Source organism: Gossypium arboreum, chromosome 12, assembly GCF_025698485.1.
Source record: "Gossypium arboreum isolate Shixiya-1 chromosome 12, ASM2569848v2, whole genome shotgun sequence".
Lineage (NCBI taxonomy): Eukaryota > Viridiplantae > Streptophyta > Magnoliopsida > Malvales > Malvaceae > Gossypium > Gossypium arboreum.
This window is the reverse complement of record NC_069081.1, coordinates 407,465-431,963: the sequence shown is the minus strand read 5'-3', so window position 1 is coordinate 431,963 and position 24,499 is coordinate 407,465. Positions and strand designations below refer to the sequence as shown.

General features: G+C 32.3%; 2 protein-coding genes across 5 annotated transcripts; both read left to right on the top strand.

The window, feature by feature from the left end:
• The first annotated feature begins 1,189 nt into the window (after nt 1–1,189).
• LOC108457746 (uncharacterized) lies at nt 1,190–3,465 on the top strand. 4 transcript variants are annotated; one of them, XM_017756871.2, is made up of 3 exons: nt 1,190–1,584; nt 2,144–2,866; nt 2,984–3,465. In XM_017756871.2, the coding sequence occupies exons 1-3, from the start codon at nt 1,336–1,338 to the stop codon at nt 3,230–3,232; spliced, it is 1,221 nt and encodes a 406-aa protein (XP_017612360.1). In that variant the 5' UTR covers nt 1,190–1,335; the 3' UTR covers nt 3,233–3,465. The 4 variants fall into 4 exon arrangements, with proteins under 4 accessions (XP_017612360.1, XP_017612361.1, XP_052879422.1 ...); XM_017756872.2 differs by having other exon boundaries at nt 2,144–2,940; nt 3,015–3,195; XM_053023462.1 differs by having other exon boundaries at nt 2,144–3,465.
• Nucleotides 3,466–7,731: 4,266 nt separating this feature from the next.
• LOC108459327 (VAN3-binding protein-like) lies at nt 7,732–10,770 on the top strand. The gene is made up of 7 exons (XM_017758683.2): nt 7,732–8,296; nt 8,378–8,485; nt 9,003–9,435; nt 9,561–9,791; nt 9,890–9,939; nt 10,046–10,103; nt 10,198–10,770. The coding sequence occupies exons 1-7, from the start codon at nt 7,919–7,921 to the stop codon at nt 10,458–10,460; spliced, it is 1,521 nt and encodes a 506-aa protein (XP_017614172.1). The 5' UTR covers nt 7,732–7,918; the 3' UTR covers nt 10,461–10,770.
• The last annotated feature ends 13,729 nt before the right edge of the window (nt 10,771–24,499 follow it).

Genomic DNA, 24,499 nt, shown 5'->3' with positions numbered 1-24,499 from the left:
TGCTTATCATCCGTAAAAAAATCAAATAAATTTTACACGTGGCAATTGGATAAGGTGAAATTCAAACTCAAATACCTGCCTATCTAAGACTTTCCTTTTAACTAACAAATTAAGACCTCGTTAACATGATTATCGGAATGATATAAAAATTTTAGCGACAAAGAGAGTTGCAGATGATATAGGCAACTTTACCCCAAATTTCACACCCAATGCGACTCCCTTTGATTTTTCTAAGGTGTGATACTTGCGGGTAAAAGTCACCTGTATCGTAACTTTCATTTTTATTGTACTTTTAAATATAAAAATTATTCATCAACTTTATATTGACAAAAATTTACAATTCAACTGCAAAGCATCACGTACCAAATAAAAAATTATTGTGGGTCAAAGCAAAAGTTATCATAATGAAAATGATAGCAACATATTTATTTCATAATTATTTCTCTAAAATTAATTAAGATATAAATATTAAAAAATATTTAAAATCAATTTTATGAACATTGAAGTTTAAAATAAAACTGGTGCCTTTCAAGGGCATCGGTACCTATTACAAAGTTTTAAAATTGTACAATTTAGCCCTATTTCATATTCAAATTAGTAACCAAGTACTCGTAAGTTTAATTGAAACTTGATAAGTCTATTTGTTTTACAATGATTTTAATGGTTTTATTTCTAGTGTTTTCAACTATAGTTACTCCGACAACAACTGTGACATTTCGGAGCTCAGACTAAATCATCGGATTGGGTGAGTGTGTTACAAATTTGATATTTATCATAAAATAATATGAATTTATACTATTTTTGGAATGATTTTTTTGTATTATTTAAATGAGAAATCAAAAATGGATTTGAATTATGATTTTGATTTGTAAGCTACAATATAGTAATTGTTCGAATGGAAGTAAATGTATTTTTATTTAATTTATAATTAGTTTTAATTTTTCGTGATGTATTATTAATTATTTTCTACTAGTTATTAAAAAAATTCAAAATTTATTTTAAAAACTATAAAACAATGCTTGTTTTGTAAAAATAAAGTATAAAAGAAAAACTTCAATACCCAAAATTAGTATAAAAATTTAAGATTTGATTTAATACGAATTTTCACATATAATTTAAAAATTTCGACCAACCGAACGCAGTCGTATTAGGATACAAAAGAAATACTAGATTTGGAAAATAAATAGGATTTGGGGGGTGGATCTAGACCCTGGTGATCTTACATGTACACCCCGATAACTTTTGCCCTTTACATTTGTCGCTTGGAGCTTTCGTTTTAAAACGAGGAATCAACATTTAAGTGGCGGCTCGCGGGGACACAGTGAATAGGGAAAGATGGAAGAAGGATGCGAAATTTTGCAGCTCTACGAAATTCCGTACTCGGATCTCTTGCTTCTATCATCTTCTTCCTCATCGTGTTCCCATTATCAAGAGAGAATGATAATGGAAAACCTGGGGCCGACGGGCCCTGGCCTCTTCGCTATTACAAACGTTCCCGACGCTTCGCTTCTCCGACGAAAGCTCCTCCCTCTTGCTCGCAAGCTGGCTCTTCTTAGCCCCGATGATCTCAAACGTATTCTCAGAGTAATTTCAACAAAAAGTTTATTCGCTGTCCTATACATAGCCATAATTAGCTTCAATTTTACTCTTACGTTCTTATTTTTGACAGAGTTCTAGACTTAAGACTTTTAAGTTTTAAATTCTCCCCGTATTCAACCTCTCCTAGCTTCAAAAAGGGAAAAAAAATCATATTATTGACACGAACCTTAGTAGAATCATAAGCAAAAGCTAGTTATTATTGAGTGTAGGAGAGGCGACTGCCGTATAGACCCACCGTGAAATCTCATACTTTCAATGTGAACTTCAAGCCCATACCTTACAATTAGGATTGCATCAAGTATTTATTTTCGTGTCTTTGCGACAAGTGTTAACTTATTGGATTTGAAATTTTTAATTATATGCAACAATTTTTCATTTTTAATTTCAAAGTAGAAGTTTATTAACACCTTTCTTCTTTTATATGGAAAGAAAAGAAAAAGGTAGCTCAGTTGTATATGTTTTGTTTTTACCTTTAATCTTTTTTCTAAAAAAAATTGTTTGTTGTTATTCATTATTCTTGTTTCTTTGTTTAAGCTATGTTTAGGACCACAACTTGGGGAGTGATGTTCCATTGAAAAACCCAGATAGGAATGTCTCCTCTTTCGCGATGCAGCTCAAATATGCTCAAGGTATGGAAGCCATTGAAAGTAAACCAAGCGACGGAGTAGGTAGCCTTTTGAATTTGGAAAATGAAACTATGGGTAGTATCGGTGATTTTGAGGATGATGTATTTGATAATCTTGAGAATATGTTCAAGGCACTAGGATTGTGCATGATGGAAATAGGGCTCTGTCTTGCTCGAATATGTGATAGGGCCATTGGAGGCAATGAGCTTGAGCAAAGCTTATTGGAATCATGTGCAGCAAAAGGACGACTTATACATTATCATTCAATGGTTGATAGCCTTGTTCTTAGAGAAGCTGGTCCAAAGAAGGGATCGAGTAAAAGAAATCCTAATAATCATGCAAGAAGCAAGGAGAATTTAATGAAAGGTGCTAATTTGGACACAATTGGTAATGAAGTTAGGTTATGTGAAATTCATCCCAACCTATGGCAACAGTGGCATTATGACTATGGTATCTTCACTCTTTTGACTGATCCCATGTTTCTCCTGTCCTCACACCGAACTACAGCAAAAAGTGAATTTTCCAATTCTAGCGATCAAGAATGTGCTTCACCAAGTGGGCATTCATACTTGCAGGTTTTTCACCCTAACAAGAATAAAGTCCTCATGGTGAAGGCCTCTCCTGAAAGCTTCATTGTTCAGGTTGGTGAATCAGCAGATATCTTATCCAAAGGAAAGCTACGGTCTACCCTTCACTGTGTGCGTAGACCAGCAAGGTTCGAAAATTTAAGCAGAGAAACTTTCGTTGTGTTTTTGCAGCCTGCTTGGAGTAAAACTTTCTCGATCTCAGATTACCCCATGGAACATTACAACCCAAGCGTTCATCATTTGGAACAAGCTGAGGAACATTACTTTGCTGATCAAGACCAAAATGCACTAACTCAGGAAATTCAAAAAATAGTTCCACCACTTTCAGCACGATTGAAGGATGGGATGACATTTGCAGAATTCTCACGTGAGACTACGAAGCAGTATTATGGTGGCAGTGGTTTACAATCTAATAAATGATTAGCTCATCTGATATCTTTCCCCTGTGGGAACATAGGATGTTCATGTTGGTAGGGCTTAGGCTTTCATCATGTAGGCATTTTTACAAGAGTTTTAGTCCTTATACTTCTCTCACATTCAGATTCACTTACTCTTATTGTTCCTTCACAAATATGTGTGCCTAATGCAGTGACTCAATTGTTTTTTCTTTAGCATAATAGAAATGTTGTTCTATATTTTCTGTATTTAATAAATGTTCTGTTTGACTCTGGATTGTAGTCAATTAACATATGTTCCTTTTATGTAGTATTATTTGCTATCTATTAACACTGTGAAAATTGTGAGGTAAAAAGATGCAGGAAACAGTTAAATTGTTGAACGGAATTTTTTTCTTTTACATCAGTAAGTGTGAATCTTAGCATGTATGTACTTGGCATTTAACATATAACCATTTATGATACTTTCAATTTGGCATCATTCCTTCTATTGCTGTAATTTGCTTTCAATCTATTTGCTCTTTTTTGTTTTTATTAAATTATAGATTGTTCGTTGGAAGCTGAACATTTTAAAGCTTGAATCTAGAGAATGAGAAATGGTTTTATGAAACGGGAAAAGAACTACCATTGTCTTGGGTACCTTAAGGTATTGAATTCTATATCTGAATATTTTATCTGTCTTTTTGGTTGTAGCTAAGGTATTACTGTCGGTAATAGTGATTAATTCCCTCGCCATGGGTGCTCTCCAAAGAGGTAAACAGATGGACATGAAATGACCTCTATTCTCATTAGCGGGAATCAAACCACCAACCAAATGATTAAGGGATAGGTGAGCAACAACACACCATACCTCATAGTTATATTTTTTTTGTTTGTGTTGTAACCTTAAGGTGGTACTGTGCTTACTCATTTGTCTATCATTTGCACTCAGTGGTTGTTTATTTCAGCCTATTATCTGGCTAAATAACAGGGAAAGCCCCCACTGTTGGGACTATTTGGAGTGGACAAAGCATTGCTCTGCTTAATGCAGCAGCGGACGAATGAAGTTCAAAATCTACAATGGTTACTATTATCTACTGGGTAAGTATCACCACCTCATGCAAAAATAGTAATTACACACTAGCCATAAATAGTATGTTATCTCTCTCTCATACTCTCATTATTTGCTTTTGGAACAGTGAAAAAACTTATTGCTTATGGGTTAAATGAATTGTTTTTTATTCCATTTAATAGTTCCCTTTTTTCTGACATCCAAGTGGAACAGCTTAGGCGTTGTGAAACCTTGATGGAAGTTAGTATTAACTATTAATGCCGAAATCAGGTGCACAGGAATATTGAACAAGAAGCTTTTTCAAGCTTTGACAGTGGCATTGGGTTTCTGTTGCTACAGTTGAGCTTATGTTTAAACCTATTGTTTACTGGTTGCTGCAGTGTTACAGCTTTGATGTTTAAAGTAAATGGTATAGTTTGGTACTTCAGTTTGCTCTTCTTTTACCTGCAGTGTTAAAGCTTTGATGTTGTTTTTACCTCTTATATTAACTTTGGCAAAGAAAATAAAAGTAAGTGAGGACCAGCGTCCTAGTATTTTTACCATGTGAGTACTGTATGTAAAGTTAAACTATAGTTTCCATTTAATCCTAAAGTAAACAAATGGTCGTCCCAAAAAGCCAAAAGATGAGAAAATTCCATTACAGGACTGCCCTGAATCTGATCGTCCCAAAAGACAAAAGATGATCCAAGGTTAAATTTGACTGTTGATCTCTCATTACTTCTATATTTTTTTAATTTCAACTTTTTTTTCTCTAAATATATTTTTTATCTAAGACCTAGTAGCTACATTGGGTGTTAATTATATTAAGAATTGAACTCTCCCATATAGAAAGATCATGATAAGTCGGAAGGTCACCGGAGAGAGATGAATTCCACCAGCCAACAATTTTTAAGGGTCACTAGAAACCTCATCTCTCGCTATCTTAACCACCCGAGCAAATGGGGGTAGCCAATTCAAGGCTAACCATCCGCTCTTTCAAGCTTTTGGCTTTCTGTTAAGAAAGTAATTTTCTTGGTCAACAAATCCCAAGTAGATTAAACTGTTTCATACCATCGAACTAAAACGAATAACAAAATTTGTCCTGTCACAAATATCTTCATTCCACCGAAGACATCTACCCCACACATTCAACAATGATGATTAGCGTAATCTCACATGAGACCCCACTTATACATACCCAAAAACTATGAAGAAAGATTCAACTCCTAAGCATACAAAACCTACACTCTGCAAACTTACTCCCACCATGTAACCTTCACACTCTCTCCACTTTTTCTATTTGTAATTTCCAACTTTTCACCCTAACTAAATGAATCAACCTTCACAATTGCTATCACATTCCCCGTTTTACTTCTCCCTTTATTGTACAATTGTATCAACACTAACTAATACAATGTTCCTACATTTTAACAATAATGTTCCTATCACCAACAGAAGAATGATGCTTTTTTTTTTTTTAATATGTAGAACATGGGTAGCTTCCAGTAAGTTAATTATTTTTGTCTCTTTAGAATGGGATAAAAATCATCTTTATTTATCATAAGTGCAATCTCTAGATGCAGCTACGATCCCCCTTCAACATAAAAGTCTCCTAGTAGACATTTATGTATTTCTAGTTTCTTTTTATTTTGCTACTTTAAATTTAATATAAATCCATGTGATTTTCAACAAGTGAAGCTACAACTTTTTTACCAATTAGCATATAACCTTTATTAATTGAATAATTAAAAAGTGGATCGGAAAAAGTATTATGGAGGCCTTTATATTAAGAGTTAGATTACGTTTTATTGTATATTAGATCAAAAAGTAAATTGGTTCTTTTATTAAAAATTTCATTCATTTTTGCTATTAAAAACTAGTCTATGTACGTCAACATGAGGTACATGCGACATGTCACGTATCGTTGTTTAGTTATTTTGTTAATCACGTCAAATTTTAACCGTACAAATGGATAAAATTTTAACGGAAATGATTAATTTACTCTTTAATCTAATATATAAAATTAATTTATCTATTTTTAGGTAAAAAATAAAATATAATTTAACTTTTTAATATAATAATATACATGATATTTTTAATTACGAGAGTGATGTTGAAAAATGTGTGATGTAATAATTTGGAATGCCAAGTGGAAATAAAAGCTGATAATCATTGATAAAACTGAAGCAAAGGGAATAAAGGGTGCATCTCTTTACTCAACTCAGTGGTCTCAACATACCATAAAAAATAAAATAGTATGCTGTATGCCCTTTGTTTTTGTAAGCAATGAAAGAAGGGTTAAGTTAAAATAGAGATGATGACGTATCCAGGCACGCGCATTTTAGCATTAGTCTCTGTCCCTGTGTCTCCAGCACCAGCAGTCAGTTTTGGTGCCCTAAAACTGTAATAATAGTTTTTTTTTTTCTTCTAAAAAACAGGGTTCCAAAGGCCAGAACTTTGTCGTTTCATTGGGACATCTGAAAACCCAAAACCCCTGTGTGTCGGCCTTGGACATTAACAACACCATAGCATAGCCAACAAGAGCCAAGGAGGGGAGGTTACCTTACCTGCTATCTCTATCAACAATGTCAGCACTGAATCTGCATAGCCATAGGTTGTTTTCTTGACCAAGATTTGGTGTGGATTTACTACATTAAATTAGCCAGCTTGTTTTGAAAACACTCACTAACTAAAACTCGATGTTATGCATTGTGGGGAATATACATTCTCTTATTTTATGTGGCTTTGCTGCATCTTCTTTTGTCGGTGCCATTTAATGTTGGTGAGAATTAAAAACAATCCATCCTCTATTTTCCCTTTTTTTAAATTCAAATTTAAGCATGTAATAAGGAAGACTCACAGTCACAAACCAAAATAGAAAGATGCTTGGATGAGATTGCATTTTTGTTACTTGAAACTTAACAAGGTAGAGTCTACTTTTTTTAATATTGAAACCAATGATGACTGACAGTAACCCAATAACGCATCCAAAGATCAATATTGTACCCTTGGCTTGCCATTCCTTTCCTTTTTGCCTCTGCCTCATTGCTTTTAGTCACTCATATGCACCCCCTCCATTATTTTTTCCAACTACTTCCTCCTAGCTCTCTTCTTTTTGGAATTAACTAGCCGAATACAAAAATAAATTTTTTTTTAATTTTATGATTGCTTCTTTTATAAATATGAATTTTTACTTAAAAAAGAAATTAGTAAGCAGATGAAAATGATGACATCCCAAATGGCATGTGTCAGTAGGATGGTTCATCACTGTATGTCTTTGGCTCCAACTCACCATAATTCATTGATTTTATAGGTTTAATCATGTTAATAGTTTTGGAGCAAGTTGAGTATTGTTTTTTTCCGCAATAGAAGACAACAATTTTGACGTATTTCGCCTTCCATAATTACACTAATGTAATATTAATTATTAAATTTAAAAAAAAAAGAGAAAATAAAGTAGGGGAGGAAAAGAAGAGTTAAACCAACCAACTTTAAAATTTGAATTTTATATTTGTAAAAGGACAGTCAAAACCATGCCGAAAACGTTGCTATCCATATATATAACACCCTCCGTCACCTCCCATAAAATATTTAAGTCCTCTGTTTTTCTCTTCTTTAAAGCTTTTAAAGAAACAAAACCAAGGCTCGGTTCAAGTACTATTTCTAGTTCAACTCAACTTCATGGAAGAGGCAAGTCCAAGGACCCGTCGTCGACCGGAGCACATTTCCCACCTTTCCCTCTCCGGTACACAGCTGCCGGAGAGCCCAAGAGGTCCAATGGAATTCCTCGCAAGGTCATGGAGCGCTTCGGCTCTCGAAGTGTCCAAAGCCCTCGCCCCTCTTCATCATCATCATCATCACCATCACCATCCAGTCAATGGTACTAGTACGGCTCCAAAGTCAGCCAGCAACTCCTCTTGTACCACCACTTCAATACCCGAAGACATAAATGGCAAGACCGAGGAGCTCGATAAGGCCACCGCTGATGTTTCCAATCAGTTCTCTTTCACTTCCTCTGCTACTTCACAGCTCGTCCTTGAACGCATCATGTCACAATCGGTAAAAGTGTCTTCCCTTAAACCCTTTTGCCTACTTTAGTGATTTGTTTTTTTTTTTTTTAATGGTTTATTATATTTGCAGGAAGTGTCACCATTAACGTCGGGCAGGCTCTCTCACAGTAGTGGACCATTGATTAATGATAATAGCCCACCAGTTTCCCCATCTGAGGAATTCGACGACGTCGTTAAGGTCTTTGTTTACACTTGATTAATGATAATTAGTTGCATTAGAGTAGGAAAATATAATGGTTTTATTTAAGTGGTGAAGAATGGTTAATTGGGTATTACATTGGAGACAGACATGACAGGGAGACCAATATATCAGCTTTCTGTGTCTCTTTTCTGCTAACCACACCATCACTTGTCTTTCTCTTAAACCCCATCTCTGAGTTGCTTTAGTGTTTCAAAGAAACAGAACATAGAGAGCGGGAAAAACTTTTGTCTTCTTCCAATAAAACCTTTTTATTTCCGATCTTCTAAGCTAGCCATGTATGTTTGCTTGTCTTATCACCTAAAGCTGCTTGTTTTCAGGCCTTTGAAAAAGTACTTCCCTGCTGCAAATTATATAATATTATACCATGTGATTGCCTGCTATTGGGCTATAATGCTTTAGGTCTGTACCTTGTTTATTTTGGCCCAAATTTCAACTTTGGGTTTAGACTTTAGACATTGAAAAACATTGGGTTTGTGGTCAAAATTTCTTGCAGTATTTCCGTACCCACAACTCCATACAACCATTATTCAATGGCGGTCGGACGAGTGGTGGTAATGGAGTCAACACACCCAGCGGGGCCAAGACAGTGGGGAGATGGTTAAAAGACAGAAAAGAGAAAAAGAAAGAAGAAACCAGAGCTCACAATGCACAGCTGCACGCTGCTATCTCAGTCGCTGCGGTTGCCTCCGCCATAGCAGCCATTGCAGCTGCCACCGCGGCTTCTTCTTCTACCTCGGGAAAGAACGAACAGTCTACCAAAACCGACCTGGCTGTGGCATCCGCGGCTACGTTAGTCGCCGCACAATGCGTGGAGGCTGCTGAAGCCATGGGTGCCGAACGTGACCATCTTGCGTCGGTTGTGAGCTCTGCTGTTAATGTTCGCTCACATGATGATATATTGACTCTTACTGCTGCTGCTGCTACAGGTAAAAATGTCCTATAAGCCTATAACCAATCATGTTATTGTATATTAGTGTCGGGATGAACTTGTACTCCATTGAAATGAAGCTCCATTGGATTAATATTGGAGTGTTTTTTCACTTCATTGCAGCTTTACGTGGGGCAGCAACCTTAAAGGCAAGAGCACTAAAGGAAGTGTGGAACATTGCGGCGGTCCTTCCGGCGGAGAAGACGGCAAGTGTTGGATTCTGTTCGAAAGGCAGCAATGGCAGCCATTCGAACCGCAACAATAGTGGAGAACTTGCCCCAGAGGATTTCCTTACTGCCTGCAGTCAAGAGCTTCTCGCCAAGGGTAGTGAACTTCTCAAAAGAACTCGGAAAGGTATCGAATCCGGTCCTTTTCGTATAATTACACATTTGTTCTTGAGTATGAATATGAACTATGTAGTTTATATGAATCATAATTACACATTTCTGTAGGTGATCTTCACTGGAAACTTGTCTCGGTTTATATGAATAGGACAGGCCAGGTAGCTATTGCTTTAGTCCCAACAGATCACTATTTATATTTGATTGAATTTTATCCTAAGCAATTTCACTAACATCATAAACATCATAATCATCTCACTTATGAAGGTGATTTTGAAGATGAAGAGCAAGCATGTTGCTGGGACATTCACCAAAAAGAAAAAGAGTAAGTTGCAATAACATGAAGATGATGTTGTCAATGCTCATGTATAAGAAATTGTTGACTGCCTTAAGAAACTTACACATATTTGGGGTTTCAGATGTGGTTCTGGAGGTGTGCAAGGACATTCCGTCATGGCCAGGGAGACACCTATTCGCTAGCGGAGAGCAGCATCGTTATTTTGGATTGAAGACTGAAACGAGAGGGATTATTGAGTTCGAGTGCAGAAGTGAGAGAGAATATGATATGTGGATTCAAGGTGTGTCGAGGCTTCTTTTGATTGCTGCTGAAACTGAAAGGAAGCACAGAAGACAAAGTTCAACTACATGGCCTCCTGGTGGCCAGAATTTGGACTTAGATTAGCTCATCTGCCTTGCTTTTAAGCTAGATTGCTTACAGAGAGCTCAATGCAAAGCAATGGACGAACCATTCAAGCCAAGGCAAATATCTGTGAACATTTTGAGCTGATGGTGCAATCAAAAAGCTGCGACTGTAACTTTTTTTGTAGAGTGAGAGAGTGGAACTAGTAACTTAGGGATCTATCAAACAGTCAAATGTGTGTGTAAGATTGGGCTATATATGCTTTCTTTATAGGTATTTTTTTTGCTTTAGTGCATTGTTACCCACTTTAACTCGTTTCTATACAAAAGAATCAGTAAATTTTAAGTAGGAAGCACTGGAACAGCAACAAGGATAAACATAAGATTCAGTAAAAATCATCAGATTCTGTGTCATTACAGAAAGCAAAACACAAGCATTTATGGAATATAGAGACGGGGGATTCTCTGCAGTCGGAAGGAATCACTTGTTTTGTGATAATCTGTTCAAGAGACAAAGGACGCCATAGAGAGATTGACATCAATTCTTTCCTTCCAATTATGGCAAATTTCATTTATTTTGTCAAGCTGTTATGCAAAGCAGTGTCAATTATACTAGAAGAAGATGAGTTTCTAGATTATCTGGTCTCGGTCTTTGCACTGGCTCATAACATAAATAGCTCCTTGATACGTTGCTAATGTTGTCTTTTTGTAAGTCTGAAGAATGATGAAGCTAAGGGAGAAGAAAAAGAACAGTATTTGGGCTGTCCAGATCATGAATGAACTTCTAAATCATTATACATGCATGGTAAAGATCAAACGAGACGTTACTACTTAACCAATTGAATCAACCCATAGTAAAGAATTGCACCATAAAACCTAACCCCGATTACCAATAACCTGCTATTCTAATGAACTTAGCACTTTACGTTATCGATTGCACTATAATGAAATGAGTATATGGTTTATGAAGAATTCCATGCCGGTCTACTTCTTTGCTAGTTCAAAAAATAAGGACGATAAGACCCAAATATATCTTCACCGAGACACATAAACACTTCTCCGAGGTTGGTAAATGGCTAACCGACACTTAAAGACTCATGCTCCGTCGTCGTGGCTGCACTAATCACAATCGTGGCCTTCGCCAAGTCAACCACCGTGCCTGGCGGGGTCAAGTCCGACAATGGGTTTTTTTTTTTGGTGAACGATAAGTTGTTATGTGCTGCACTTTCAATGCGTGCAGCGACTTTGCATGCCTGTGACTCGCTTTTTGGCTATTAGTACAGTTTCTGCTTTACCTTGATATGGCTTGGGTTCTCTTCAACAAGGTGCCCACACCGTAGCTACGAGACCATTCCTCTTTAGTTTCTTACCCTTTTCTTTTTCACTTTTCTTTTCCCCTTTAGTTTCTTACCCTTTTCTATTATCAGTTGAACATGTTCCTAGTGACCCACTAGTTTCGAGATAGGGACTGGACTGATATATTCATCTAACATGTTTTCTTGTTGATAATTATGCTGTTGGAATAAATTAAAATGTATTGTTTCTGCATTTCTTTTAAAATGTTAATTTATGTGCCTATATATATATATATATTTCATTAATTCAAAATGGTAGTATAATATAAAAGGTAATGAGGTAATAAATAAAATTCACATCACAATTACTTAAAAAACATTAGGTAAGACAATGCTTACAAGATGTTTGTAGAAAACAAGTGGGGGCAAAAAAGGAACTAGGGGAATTTAATCTAAAGACTTGTTATACTTATATCTTGCGAGTCTATTAACAGTATCCAGTGAGCTCGCCTCATTACTCTACATCTCCTTGAATCTTACCAAATCCTTGCAACTTGAGACCAACAATGAAGACTAGATCCCACTGACCAAGACTTGGAATGCCTACTGCGGACCTATAATAAGACAAGAACATGTTGAGGGACCACACCCTGATGGTAGATTGCCTAACACCCATACACTACACTTTTATTATCGTGATAGGACAGCCTGTACCTAAGAGAGAAGAACATCAATAGATCAATTGAACCCAGATAATATGGAACCAATAATAAAAAAAGACATGTGTAACCTCGAGAATGAACTAACAACACCTTTTATAAGGCCTAAGAACCAACCATAACTCTCTTTTTGACCATCTTGACCACCTACAACTCTCTACCTACTTGGAGAATCATTCTCAACCGCCCTTTATTTCTCTATATATCAACAATTGGTGTAGTGAGCATGAACTTACTTTTGACCTTCAGAACAATGAGAGATAGCATATTCCAATTTTTAAACTTAACATAGTCCTTCTTTTAGGTGTCCCTTCTTTTTATAAAAGAAACACCATAAAGCTTGGGGTTACATTTTAGCCTTCCCCTTTTGCTTGGCTTGGACCATCTTCTTTCCTTGAGTAATTGTCAGTGCACTCTCTCCCATTTCCAGTATGAGTCTAGCCTCTTCTTGATCACACATGGTCAAAAGCTCATTAATAAACCACTTATCCTTAGGTGTGTTATTGGAGACCTTAAATGGCCCATACTAAGGTGGAAGAGTGTTCAATATGAAGTGCACAACGAAAGATTTAGACATTTCAACCTCAAGTGCTCTTCATTGAGCTGCTAAATCTCTCATCTCATTGATGTGATCACGTACACCTTTCATGATAGTGAACTTCATTGATGTGAACTTCATTGATGTGAACTTCATCATTAAGGTGTTGACTAATGACTTTTGAGAAGTTTTGAATTATTTTTCAATAGCCGATAATAATTGTTGGACATTCTCATAATGCTCAATTGAACCACGAACATCAACAGGAATCTTATTTTTTATGAACATGATAATTAAGCGATTAGATCGCTCCCATTTTTCAGTAAGAACAATATCAACCTAATTGATTGTTTTAGTAATATGTGGCTCAGATTTCCTTATGGCATAGTCAATATACAAGCACCCCAATTGGGAAAAAAATACTCTCCTTCTAATACTTAATGTAATGACCTGAATTTTTACAATTATCAAAAAAGAGCATTTTCGGGTCTCCATTTCTAAAAAATAGATTTTTAAATATTTATTAAAAATATTTATGAAATTAAGAGAGTAATTAATTAAAGTTTAATGAAGCAAATTAGCTTAAATAAAGGATAATTAGATAAAAGGATTAAATTGAATGAAGTGTGAAAGTTTAATTATAGAATAAAGAAAATTAAAAGGACTAAATATGTAACACCCCTAACCCGTATCCGCTGCCAGAACAGGGTTTCGGAGCATTACTACCATTTACAGATCACTAAAAAAAAATTTAAATACTTACCAATTCAATGCATCATATAAATAAATATATTACCATTCAATCAACAGTTTGACAGTTGTATAAGCATCAAACAGCAACATTGTTAGTATACTTGCACATATCTCATATAAATTCAACACTGATATATCTATTTTCTCGACATATCGCACTTGAGTTTAATAATAGTCTCAATTACATAATTTCCTTGTATCAACATATCAAAGATAATCATATATGTACATGTCATGAAACATATCATGCTCTTACCGTTTCTTCATAAGCATATATCATTCATTTCATTATATCAATATTTCATGCTCCATCATTTCCATATATTTTATGTATATTTATTAGGTAATAGCTTATATCAAACTTAACATAAATTATATTTCATGTACTTGTACTTATTTCGTTTATCTATCTTCATAATTATTTCATATAACCATTCGTCATCGATATATATTACGAATATCAATTGTTCAACAGATGCTAGGCGTCTCCCATCCACGGTCTTATTTATCTTTGACATGATGCCATAGTGTCTTTCAACTATGGTCTTACTCATTTTCGTCATGTTGCCATGGTATCTTTCAACCATGGTCTTGTTCATTTCATATCACGTTGCCATGGTATCTTTCAACCATGGTCTTACACATTTCATATCGAGTTGCCATGGTATCTTTCAACCATGGTCTTACACATTTTATATCGAGTTGCCATGGTATCTTTCAACCATGGTCTTACACTCGAGTTGCCATGGTATCTTTCAACCATGGTCTTACACATTTCATATCGAGAGCACACTCCATGAACCTCATCCTTGCAAAGGATTACCGGTCGAGCTAAATCCCGCAATATAAACTCATAGAGTATTGTCAGATTACGGTCCAGGCTAAATCCTCGCAGCGACAATTACTCTAATGAGCTTGAATCAATTACCAGTCGAGGCTAAATTGAGACCCTAATTCGGATTACCCGTCCGGGCTAAGTCCATTTTACACATATTCTTGGGAGGGCTATATCAGATAGGATCACCGTCCGGGCTAGATCCTTTTTACCGTCAATTCCTTTTAGAGATCCATCGAATTTTCCTTTCATTCAATCGGATTTCTTCCCATTTTATCAAATATATCAATGTTTTATAAATTTTCATACAATGAACATTCAAATCATATTCACATCAATAACATACAATCTCAAGCATTTGAATATAATTCAAGTTACGAACTTACCTCATTGATTGCTCGTGTTTATTATTTCATTATTCGATATATTTTCTTTCCATGATCAAGTCTCGTATTTGTGTCGTCCGGATCTTTATAAATAAATTTGATCATCATTTTCATTCATTTCATATTCTAATACATTTAATTAATGCTCTAGGCAAAATTACCATTTTGCCCTAAACTTTAATTAATGACGATTTCATCCTTAGGGACGGAAAGTAAAATTCTTGCAATTTAATCCTTATTTCCAACTATTATTCTCATATATATTGATAACAGTCCATGAATTCTATAAAATATCAAAATTTTCCATAATTTCAACACTTTTCAATTTAATCCCTAAAACATGTTTTCCCCGATCTTGAACTAAATTGATAATTTCGTTAAATTTTGTAATTTAAATAATAAAATAATCTATTTCATGCAATTTAGTCATTTCTGACATTTTACAAAATTGCCCATAAAATTTTACTTTTATTCAATTTAGTCCCGAGCCTAAAACATGCAAATTAGCCATGCTAGATGAATATTCATACATATTTTCCTCCTCCTCCTCTCCATTCCACATCCTTAATTTATATAACATACAACAAGTAACATTATCAATAATTTCACTATTTACTTATATGTACATTCAAAACTGTCCATTTGCGTCATAGTCACTAAATTATTTATATATTAAGCTACAGAACTCGAAATTAAGATCCGTTAATTTTTCCTGAAACTAGACTCACATGTATTCTTATCATAAAATTTTCAGAATTTTGGTTTAGCCAATTAGTACAGTTTATTCATTAAAGTCACCCTGTTCTACTGTCTGACAGTTCTGACCCTCTTCACTAAAAATTAGTTATCTCCTTTTACAGAATTCAAATGATGTTCTAGTTTGTTTCTAATAAAACTAGACTCATTCAGGATTCTATAAATATAAATTTAAGCCTCTAATTATTTTTCTTCATTTTTTTATTATTTTTCAAAGTCTGAACAGGGGAACCCGAATTCATTCTGACCTTGTCTCACAAAATTCATTATATATCAAAATTTACAAATTCATTGCTTACACTGTTTCTTCTATGAGAAACTAGACTCATTAAGATTTAATTCCATATTTTTTTCATCTTCTAATTTAATTTATAAAATTTATGGTTATTTTTCAAAGTTAGACTACTGCTGCTGACCATAACTGTTTTAGTGCAAGATATTAATTACCATGTTATAACACCCTTATTTTCTTTTTTCTACACCATTTCTCATCACTTTCTCTTATTTTCTCTTCACTAACATATCAAGAACATAGGACCTTATGTAATAAAACTCTACTATAACATTATTTCCATGATTTATCAACAATAACAAACTTAAAACATATTGAAATCTTGATGTACTTACCTTATTCTCTTGATACCAATCTTTAACTTGATTTTCTCTCTCCTCCAGCTTCTATTTCTTGAATCCAACTTGATATTCTAACTCCCCATGTTCTCCTTAACATTTTCTCTCTTGGTAGCTATGGAAATTCATTTGATTTTGGGTGAAAATGGTGAATTTTTGGTAAAAGGACCAAATTGTAAAGAAAGTAAAACTTTCTTTCTTCCTCTCTTTCTCTCACGTTAGTTTGCATGGAAAGGAAAGATGATGAAAATTCTTCATCTTTTTTCCTTATATACTAAATAAATAATAATAAAATAATATTAAATATCTCATAAAATATTAATAAAATAATATTTATCTAATTAATTAATTTAAAATATCATTAACATAATCATTACATTCTAGAATTCTCTCTCTTACTAATTGACCATTTTGCCCTTCATGATCTTTTAGAATTCCATCCTTGAGTCATCATTTAATTTGGTAAAATTACAATTTAGTCCCTCATAGTTCTTCACTTATTCAATTTGGTCCTAATTCATCCATTTTCCTTAGTTTCTAGATCATTCTACCCTTAAAATATTTACACTATTGGTCCTTTAACTTTTTCATATTTACACTTTAACCCTTTAAGTCTTGAGTATTTACTCTTAGGCAACAAAACTTTTCTAACTTTTACAATTTAGTCCTTTCCTGAATCAAGATATCATAATTTACTTCCCAATGTTGCCATAACTCAAAACTTCCCTTTTTATCACTTTATTTCCTTATTTTATTATATCAAGGATAATATATTACTGTAAAGATTTTCAGGGAATTACAAAATAAGTAAATAAACCAAAAAGAGTGCCAAGTGTATGGCAAAAATAAAATACAAGTATAATAAATATAATACACACATTTGTAATACATATATTTATTTGCTTATTATTTAAGTAAATATTAATGTATTTATTATTATTAAATTAATATTATATGATAAATAAATAAAAAGTTGACAAATGTATGGTATGTATAGTGACATGTGTGATACTAATATACATACATTTGTAAAATACATGTATATTTACTTATTATGTAAGTATATTATTAAATTATATATTATTATTAAGTAAAAGATATTTATATAATAAATAGATTAAAGGAAGACAAATGTAATAATATATGTGTATACAAATGTAAAATAGATATTGGATATTAAATAGATATTTTATTATAGCTATTATTAAGTTATTATAATATATATATATATAAAGTAAAAGGAATAAAAAAGAAAAAGAATAGAAAAAGAAAGAAAGGATGAAACGAAACAGAGAGCAGGGGAAAGAAAGAAGGAAGGGAAAAAAGAAAGAAGGAAAAAGGGAAAAATTGGGATTTCAAGGCTTGAAAGTTAAATAGGTAAGTCAATTTAGCCCCTTTTTACTTAATTTTGATGTTTTGGAAGCTTTGGGACAAGGTTTTGATGAAATTAAGTGAATATTTTGAAAGTTATTAGATTTTTAAATATTGTTCATGTTGAATAAAAAGATGAATTAGGGGTTAGATTGATAGGAATTCAAGTTAGAAACGAAATAAGGATTGAATTGTAAATTAATTCATAAGTTTTATGTTGTAGGGACTAAATTGATGAAATTTTGAAATTAGGAAAATATGCTGGAAATTTAATAGTTAAATATGAGTTTAGTTAAAAATTGAGTAGAAATAAAGTATGAATTAAGATAGAAAAGTAAGTGAATTTAGTTAGGATTAAATTGAAATTAAAAGTAGAAAATCAACATTTTGCACTAAGACTATTTTGGACAGCAACAGTAGTCTGACTTTGAAAAATCACCAAAAATTGAAGAAAAATAATTAGAAGATTAAAGTTATATTTTTAGAATTCATAATGAGTCTATTTTCAGGAGAAATCAATGGGAATATTATCCGATTTCTGTACTGTGACATAATTAATTTTTAGTGAAGAAGGGTCGGAACTGTCAAACAGCAGAATAGGGGTGAATTTAAAGAATAAAATGCACCTAATGGCTAAACTAAAAATTTTGAAAATTTTATGTTAAAAATATATATGAGTCTAGTTTCAGGGAAAATTAACAGATCTTAATTTGGAGTTCCGTAGCTCGAGTTATAAATAATTTAGTGACTATGACACAGATGGACAGCTTGAATATTTATAAAAGTAAATAATAAAATTATAGATAATGTTACTTACAAGTGTGTTATATACACTAAGGATGTGGAATGGAGAGGAGGAGAAGGAAAAATATGTATGAATATTCATCTAGCATGGCTAATTTGCATGTTTTAGGCTCGGGGACTAAATTGAATAAAAGTAAAACTTTATGGGTAATTTTGTAAAAATGTCAGAAATGACCAAATTGCATGAAATGGATTATTTTATTATTTAAATTACAAAATTGAATGAAATTATTAATTTAGCTCAAGATCGGGGGAAAACATGTTTTAGGGATTAAATTGAAAAGTGTTGAAATTATGGAAAATTCTGATATTTTATAGAATTCATGGATTTTTATTAATATGTATGAGAATAATATCTAGAAATAAGGATTAAATTGTAAGAATTTTATTTTCCTAACCCTAAGGATGAAATCGTCATTAATTAAAAGTTTAGGGGCAAAATGGTAATTTTTCCTAGAGCATTAATTAAATGCATTAGAATATGAAATGAATGAAAATGATGATCAAATTTATTTATAAAGATCCAGACGACTCAAAAATGAGACTTGATCGTGGAAAATAAAAGATATCGGATTAATGAAATTATAAACACAAACAAGCAATGAGGTAAGTTTGTGTAACTTGAATTGTATTTTAAATACTTGAAATATGTGGTTATGTGATGAAAATATGATTTGAATGTTCAATCCATGATAATTGATGAAATATTGCTAATACTCGATATAAATTGAAAATAAAGCCCGGTTGAATGAAAGGGAAATTCGTGGATTTTTCCTAACCCTAAGGATGAAATCGTCATTAATTAAAAGTTTAGGGGCTAAATGGTAATTTTTCCTAGAGCATTAATTAAATGCATTAGAATATGAAATGAATGAAAATGATGATCAAATTTATTTATAAAGATCCGGACGACTCAAAAATGAGACTTGATCGTGGAAAATAAAAGATATCGGATTAATGAAATTATAAACACAAACAAGCAATGAGGTAAGTTTGTGTAACTTGAATTGTATTTTAAATACTTGAAATATGTGGTTATGTGATGAAAATATGATTTGAATGTTCAATCCATGATAATTGATGAAATATTGCTAATACGCGATATAAATTGAAAATAAAGCCCGGTTGAATGAAAGGGAAATTTGATGGATCTCTGAAAAGGAATTGACGGTAAAAAAAATCTAGCCCGGACGGGTGATCCTATTCTGATACAGCCCTCCCGAAGAATACGTGTAAAATGGATTTAGCCCGGACGGGTAATCCAAATTAGGGTCTGAATTTAGCTGGATGATAATTCAGATCAAGCTCATTAGAGTAATTGTCGTTGCGAGGATTTAGCTTTGGGTGGTAATCCCGACAATACTCTATGAGTTTATATTACTGTGATTTAGCTTGGGTGGTAATCCCACTGTAAGGATGAGGTTCATGAGTGTGCTCTCTGATATGAAATGTGTAAGACCATGGTTGAAAGATACCATGGCAACCTGCTATGCAATGTGTAAGACCATGGTTGAAAAATACCATGACAACCTAATATGAAATGTGTAAGACCATGGTTGAAAGATACAATGGCAACGTGATATGAAATGTGTAAGACCATGGTTGAAAGATACAATGGCAACGTGATATGAAATGTGTAAGACCATGGTTGAAAGATACCATGGCAACGTGACATGAAAAGAATAAGACCATGGTTGAAAGATACCATGGCAACCTGATATGAAATGAATAAGACCATGGTTGAAAGATACCATGGCAACGTGACATGAAAAGAATAAGACCATGGTTGAAAGATACCATGGCAACATGACAGGAAATGAATGAGTAAGACCATAGTTGAAAGACACTATGGCATCATGTCAAAGATAAATAAGATCGTGGATGGGAGACGATATGACATCTATTGAACAATTGATATTCAGGTAATACTTATCAGATGACGAATGGTTATATGAAATGGTTGTGTGAAATGTTTACAAGAACTGGTCATATGGAAATATATGTACAAAATAGTCATATGGAATAATTATGAAGATAAATAAACAAAATAAGTATAAGTACATGGAATATAATTTATGTCAAGTTTGATATAAACTATTAACGGAATAAATATACATAAAATATATAGAAATGATGGAGCATGAAATATTGATATAATGAAATGAATGATATATGCTTATGAAGAAACGACAAGAGCATGATATGTTTCATGACATGTACATATATGATTATCTTTGATATGTTGATACAAGGAAATTATGTAAGTTGAGACTATTATTAAACTCAAGTGCGATATGTAGAGAAAATAAGTATATCAACGTTGAATTTAGATGAAATGTGTGCAAGTATACTAACAATGATGTTGTTTGACGCTTAGACAAGTGCCAAACTATTGATTGAACAGTAACATGTTTAAATATAAGGAGTATTGAAATAGTAAGTACTTAGATGAAAATAAAATTTAAGATTTTGCGAAATTTTTTTTATAATCTCGATTTAATTCCGGTTGGTTTCTAATGTATGTTTGGGGCTTCGAGGGCCCAATAGAGAGACATTATGATTATTTCTAAAATTTGAAAATGTTCAGTAATCTCCGGTAATGCCTCGTACCCTATTCCGACAATGGATACGGGTAGGGGGTGTTGCACTTAACGTTCTCACTAGTTAATTCAGGGATATTTACTCTATTATCAAACATATTCACAGGTTGTAAAACTGCAAAACAAATTAACATACATGCTTAACAAAAATTCGAGACAAACATAAATCATAATTGACCAATGCAAATTATGTAAATAATGAATCTAATGACATAAAAATTGCATGCGGGCTAAATTTTTAATTCAATTAGATACATTTTATGATAGAATTATTTACTATTCATTTGATAAAATTATTAAATTCATTTTCATAATTCTTATAAGTAACTATGAAAAATCATTTAATAATTTTATCTTAATAAATTATGCAATGTGATTTAATACCTATACTTTCCGTATGTGATTTTTAACTTTAATAATTTTATTTAACTAAAGATATTGTCGTGGCTAGTTTTTAACTAAATAAATTTATGAATATAACTTAGCTAGATATTAATCCTTCAACTTTATTCAAGATCGTTGCTAAGTTGTTATGCAACATCTAATGTCTATAACCCTTACGAGATCCTTAGTACAATAAATAATTTCATTTAATTAAAGTTGTTGTGGCTAATTCTCTAATTAAATAAAATTATTTGGATCCCTAAACACATATTCTAAAGTTTTATTGCTAAATACCTTATGCAATAAGTCTAAAAAATTTATGCATCTAAAAGATGCATGAAACTAATAATTAGATAATTCACATACAAACATTTACTTGATGAGATAAAAAAATATTCAAACAACAAATTTCTAAATTTTTTACTAAATTATTTATAAAATAATTAGTTTTAGAAATTTCACTTTAAAAAATCCAACTATTTTGCACAAAAGTTTAATCTGTCATTTTTATTTTGAAAAAATTTACAAACTTTTAAAACTAGAAAAGGCAGAGATTAGTCTGGCTCTAATATCAAATGTAAGTATAAATTATGGCTTAAACGTTAAAATGCGACGGAAAAGATCGAACATAAATATCTCCGGTTATTATTTGAACCAAATGTCAAAATTCAGACTTTGTTATACCATTGTCAAGCGCGTCAAGCAACCGATGAGAACGTCAAATTTAGCTATATGGATACACGGAAATCCCCAAAGTCTTTTTAGCACTCAAAAAATCTCACTAGATGGAATTGTTCTTAGAATTTTTATTTTTTATTTTTGCTTAGAAACCTTATGCGTAAGGTATTTATATTGATGGTTCCCAATCAAAAACCATCAAAACATGTCCCAGTATCACACATACAAGATGTGAAAGTTGAGCAACAAAAGTTGGGGGAGCATTCCCACAAACTAAATGCATGTCCAACAATAGGCGCGTAATAAAAAATAATTTTGTAAGTTATTATAATTTTATGAAAAGTTTAATACAAAAAGATTTAAAGGAAGTGAACATGTAAATGATAAAATTTTATATCAAGAATAATACGCTAAAAATTACTTTAAAATAATTTTACATTTTCTAATAAAACACGTGAATCTTACATTCCGATCAAATAAATCAAATAAAGTGATCATATATTCCACAACGATTTTATATTTTCGTAATTCTATTAAGTTTATCGACTTAATTACTTATCATTTTAAAGATTAAAAAATATTAAATAAAAATATATAAATTCACATATAATGTGGTTACTGGTTACTCTAACTCAATTATAGATTAAAATCACGATTTGGTGGTGGAAAGGGCAACTGTACACTGTATATATTGAAATGAAACACTGCAGGTGCGTCAACTGACAAAACAGTCTAGATGTTGTGTTTTGTCTTCTAGTGAAAAGAGGGGATATTGTTGGTCATGACCCCCCCCCCAATTATTAAGTTGTTATTATTGACTCTAAGTTTGAGAGGACAAGGTCAAGTTTACAAACGACAAATTACAACCTATTATTATTAGGAAAACTAGGTTGGATCAAAATGGTGAAAGTGGGATTTTTTTAGAGTAGAATACAAAAAAAAATTGGAATGGATTCCACTAATTTATAATTAAATTAATAATGGCAATAATAACCAACATTATTATACTCCACGTAGGAGTGAAGTCAGAAAAATTTTTACGGGATGAAATTAAATAGTAACTTTTATGATAGTAAAAATATAATTTTATTATTTTAATAATCTATATCTTTATAATTTTAAAATATTTTTGAAAGATAATAAAATATAATTTTATTTTATTAATTTAAAATTTTAAAATTTTAAATAAAATATATTTTATTTTAAGTTGACTGCAGCGTCCCCGACACAACGCATACAGATAAAAATTCATATTTCATCTAATGATAAAAGATTCGATATTTATTAAATAAGATTATAAAATCGAATTTTGTGCATAAATAAGCAACGTTTGAATAGCTTAACTCAATTTGATTATAACTTTAGTCATGATTTATTTTTCTCCTCTTGTACACTTTTTTCTTTAGGTAGCGTTTGCAATTCAATTTTGCAAAATTTTATCTTTCAAATTTATGGTTTATTAATTCATTATTCTTAATTTTTTAGGATTAAAATATTTAAAATTTTATTGTTTATAATTCAAATTTAGATTTTGAATATTATTGTTTGAATCGGATTGGATTAATTGATTGAATTGAAAATTGTTTAGGGTCTTGATCTAGAGAAATATATTAGATCGATTGAAGGGTATTTGAACCATCTTATTTTATTTTGTGATGATTTATTTAATAGAATCGAATGGATCAATCGAACCGCTTGTGCTTATCAAACTAATCGAACCAATTAAATTTATTTGCACTTAAATAAGTTGACTTACTTAAATATAAATTAAAAGTCAATGGGGTTATAAATTAAAATCGAGAAAATTACGGTATAAATGAAATTTTTAAATATTTATGCTATATTGAATAAATAAATAAACATTAAGCTTCGTCATTATTTTGAAAATCAGAACGAACCAGCTAGTCAGACCAATTGCACTAGGCATAAATGGACTTACTTAAGTATAAATTAAAAGTCAAGGGTTTAAATTTAAAGTTATGACATTTATGGTATAAATGAATTTTTTGAACACTTATACTGTATTAAATAAAATATATGAAGTTTAGTTATTGTTTTCATAACTGGACCAACTGGTTAGATCGATTGGATCGAAAACTGACCAGGGTACCAATCCAAAATAAGGGGTCAATTTGGTTAACTCGTGAACTGGTTGAACTAGTTAATTGACATTTGACCGGTTGAATCTATAATGACTCGATAGTCAGGGGTGCAGAAAGTGAGATTCAGGACTGTTTTCGTAAAAGCGAACTCGTATTAAATATTTTAATAAATATTTATGAAGTTATTTATGTAGTTAATTAAATTTTAGGTAAAAATTTTCATGAAATTAA